Raw genomic sequence first — 4,270 nt, forward strand, 5'->3', positions numbered from 1 at the left:
GGTATCACCATTTTGAGAAGCAATTATTCTTAATACATCTGTGATGAGCCATCAGAAGAATGGGACTTCCAAACATTTCTAACCTAAAGTTAGGAAAATTTTGAAGTAGGAAACAGTGTATACTGTCTGAATATCAAGCTGATGAAAAAACTTAAAGACAGTTACTAAAATTTGCATAGAGAAGCTGAATCAAAATAAAAGGGAAATCTGAGGAAATAAATAGAAGAAGTAAGTTTTATTCTACAAAGATCAAAGCATTGCAATATCTGCTTCCCAGTCTTTGAGTCATGTGATCAAGAAAACATTCATTTCCTTCATGTAACTGGCAAATTTGTAACTGGCAAATTTATACCTGGCATCCCCAAATAGAATCTCTTCAGAGACCTTTTTATGTCTTTGTTCCTCAGACTGTAGATGAAAGGATTCAGCATGGGCATGACCACAGTGTACATCACTGAGGCTGTTGCACTTGTGTGTGAGCTGTGTGTAATAGCAGGGCTAAGGTACACTCCTAAGACTGTACAATAAAATAAGGAGACAACGGAGAGGTGAGATGCACAGGTGGAAAATGCTTTACACTTCCCCTGAGCTGATGAGATTCCAGTTATGCAGGAAACTATTTTAAAGTAAGAGTAGATTATGCCAGCAAAAGGACCACCACCAAAGAGAGCAGTTGAAAAATAGATCACTATGTTATTGACAAAAGTGTCAGAACAAGACAGTTGTATCACCTGGTTGAGTTCACAGAAAAAGTGGTGGATTTCCAAGTCTGAACAGAAGGACAATTGCAACACCATCAAACTGTGTAACAAGGAATACATGATATTCATTATCCAGGACAGAAGCACCAGCAGTCCACAGAGCCAGGGGCTCATGATAACCATGTACTGCAGGGGTTGGCAAATGGCCATGTACCGATCATAGGCCATCACAGCCAGGAGAAAGTCATCTAATCCTGCAAAGAATATGTAAAAATACATCTGGGTGACACAAGCTTCATCGGTGATAATTTTGCTATGTGTCTGGATGTTCCACAACATATTTGGGATGGTGGTGGAGGTGAAACAGATGTCTACAAAGGACAGGTTGGAGAGAAAGAAGTGCATGGGGGTGTGGAGGTGGGAGTCTGAGATGACAAGCAGGATGGTGAGCAGGTTACCAAACAGAGTGACCAGGTACATGGAAAGGAAAATCGCAAATATGAGGGGCTGCATTTCCGGTTCCTCTGAAAATTCCAGAAGAAGAAATTTTGAAATTTGTGTATTGTTCTCCAGTTCCATATAGCAAATGTGACTACTGGGGAAAAAAGAAAGCAACATGATTAATTTTCACTTAAACAGGCATACCTGAAATAGCTGAAATACTATAATTTCTATTTTGTAGGCAAGAAATTGATGTTAATATGTTGCATATATATGAATTTTTCTGACGGTATACCTCATTTCATCTCGGACTAGAATTTTTATTGTCCCGTTCTCAGTAAATTTACAAGCGTTTAGATCCCTGGGTCAGGAAGGTCCCCTGGCAAAGGGGATGCCAATCAACTCCAGTATTCTTGCCTGGAGAATTCCATGGACAGAGGATCTTGGAAGGCTCCAGTTCATGGGGTCACAAAGAATCAGACACGACTGAGCTACTAACACTTTCACTTTAAAGTTTTAATGCCTTTGAGAAACATGTATTGAGAGCCAACATGTCCCAAGCACAAAGAGGGGTGCAGAAAAACAAATCTCCACATTTCAATAATGGAGATAGATGATATTAAAATAAATATTTTATAAAATATGTCAGAAGGTGACAGATGTTATGAAGAAAATAAAACCAGATACAAAGGAGAGAGTAGTAGAAGGAGTTATTTTGCACTGTGTTCAGGCAAGGTCTGCAAACAAAGGGTTGTTTGAAGAGACATCAAGAAAGAGAGCAAAGCATCTAGTGTGATAATAGGAGAAGTGTGTTCCTGGAAGAGTGAGGTGCCACTGCAAAGGATCAGAGGAAGATGCTGGTTCCACATGTTCAAATGAAAACAAAGAAGCCAGTAGGGCAAAGGAATAAGCAAGAGGCGGAGTGATTAGAGATGGTGTCAGGGATGCTAAGGAAAAACATGGTCTCCCTGCTACAGCTGAACCTTCACTACACAGAGAATCCTTCCTTCCATGTTGTTCCCAGCACGTCAGAAATTTAGTTGCAAAGGCACCCTGTGAATTGAAGGAGATCCTCTTAGTACCACCTGTTCACTGAGTTCTGGCCTCTCTCACCTTATTATGTAACTTTAATATATGACCGGGTGCTTCTGCTTTAAGAACTGCTCTCACTTTGCAAGGTACAGACACACCGTGGCTTCCTGGACTGTATTACTGTCATGATTTTCTCATCCAGAACCACCCTCCTTAGGCCATCAGTGGTGACAACTCAAGCTGGTTGGATCAGATTAAGTTTCTTCTAAAGAATTTTTAAAAGGTACCTAGAAATTCCACTTCATAAATTTCCAAGGAAGCAATAAACTTGAGGTTCCTTTCTGTTTGGGCCACTTGAAGCAAACAGCCAACTCATTGGAAAAGACCCTGATACTCGGAAAGATTGAGAGCATAAGGAAAAGGGGGCAACAGAAGATGAAATGGTTGGATGGCATCACTGATTCAATGGACATGAATTTGGGCAAACTCCAGGAGATGGTGAGGGACAAAGAAGTCTGGCATGCTATAGTCCATGGAGTCACAAAAATTGGAGACAACTTGTCAACTGAGCAATGACAACAACCACCCAGTATTTAAAGAAATATAAAAAAGTATTAGAGACAGATAGATATAATGAAGGAAAAAGATCTAATGACCTCCAGTGCCCCTGAGAAAATGTGACTAATAAAAATCTCCTTCATTTGGGAACATTGCAAATTCAGCTACATATTCTTAATGCCCAGGTAAAATCATAAAGAAAAATATTTTCCCAATGACAGAAACAGTGATATATATGTAATGTGAAAAATCATACTGATTTAATACCCCAAGAGAAAAATAAGCAAAGGGAGTAAACTAAGAAATCAAAATGGAAACATGGAATACAACAAAATTTCTGTGTGTTACATTAATCAGTAGAAGATTTGTTTGTCCTAAGTGTTTTTCATATTATTTTACAAATTATATTTCTGTGATCTGATACTGAATGAAGAAAGACCTGTCTATTTTCTTATGGGAGGTATTTTATTTATTATTCTTGTGCTTAATATTTTTTTTAATAAATCCAGTGGGCACAATTTAATTCTTGCTCTGGCCTTTGTCCAACTTACAAAGGTCTTTCCATACCATACTTATAAAGCCTTATAAATGAAAATTCATTCTATTATTCTGGATAAATGTATGTGCATAATTTAAACCTGAGGACACTATGTTGTAGTCTGTGCTGTGTTGTGCTGTGCTGTGCTTAGTTGCTAAGTTGTATCTGACTCTTTGCAACACCATGGACTGTAGCTCACAGGCTCCTCTGTCCACTGAGACTCTCCAGACAAGAATACTGGAGTGGGTTGCCATGCCCTCCTCCAAGGGATCTTCCTAATCCAGGAATCAAATCCAGGTCTCCTGCATTGCAGGCAAATTCTTTACTGTCTGAACCACCAGGGAAACCATTTTACTCTACTGTACTGCAACTCTGTCACTATAATGCAATATCAGTAGAGACTTCAACTGCATTGTTCACTCATTTTTTCCCAAAGATATGTGAATATATGTACATTTATTTAAAAATGCACTTAAGAAAGTTAGAAATTATGTAATAAAAAGAATAGCAAAAACAGTAAAAATAAAGGGTGATTTTGCATAATTGGATTAAATAAAACTGAGTGGAACATCAAAACTGAAACATGATATATAATAACAGTCATTGGACAATTACAACATTAAGTAATAATTAATTAAGAAAAGACTTTGACTCAGGAGAATATAACATATAATTTACCCAGAAATTTTGGCACATAGCAGATGCTTTGCTATTATTTGTTGAATGATTAGGAATTAGGTCCCCTTAGATACGAACACTATCCTATAGGAGCATTATATTTCTTTTTGGTTGGAAAAGTCCAGATTGTTGAATAAAACTTGGCATAAATGGCTGTCTACCTGGAAGAAAATGAAGTGGTTCCTTATATAGCACATCTTTTAAAAAGGGACCAAAGATCCCAAAAGTAAACAGTCTACTTTAGATGAACATATAAAAAACTACACATAAAATCAATAGGTGGGAAGACTATCATAATTAAGGTGAGAAAATCAGAAGCAAG

General features: G+C 37.8%; 1 protein-coding gene across 1 annotated transcript; it reads right to left on the reverse strand.

The window, feature by feature from the left end:
• Positions 1 to 314: 314 nt before the first annotated feature.
• On the reverse strand, positions 315 to 1,319 carry LOC147368343 (olfactory receptor-like protein OLF4). Its single transcript, XM_086413561.1, has one exon. The coding sequence runs from the start codon at positions 1,317 to 1,319 to the stop codon at positions 315 to 317; it is 1,005 nt and encodes a 334-aa protein (XP_086269687.1).
• Between the last annotated feature and the right edge of the window lie 2,951 nt (positions 1,320 to 4,270).

This window comes from Bos grunniens, chromosome 7 (assembly GCF_055505025.1).
Source record: "Bos grunniens cultivar Pamir isolate PY7600 chromosome 7, Bosgru_T2T1.0, whole genome shotgun sequence".
Classification (NCBI taxonomy): Eukaryota; Metazoa; Chordata; class Mammalia; order Artiodactyla; family Bovidae; genus Bos; species Bos grunniens.

Excerpts from the sequence above, each read along its gene's own strand:
- LOC147368343 (XM_086413561.1), bottom strand. The coding sequence starts at position 1,319 with ATGTTGCTTTCTTTTTTCCCCAGTAGTCACATTTGCTATATGGAACTG.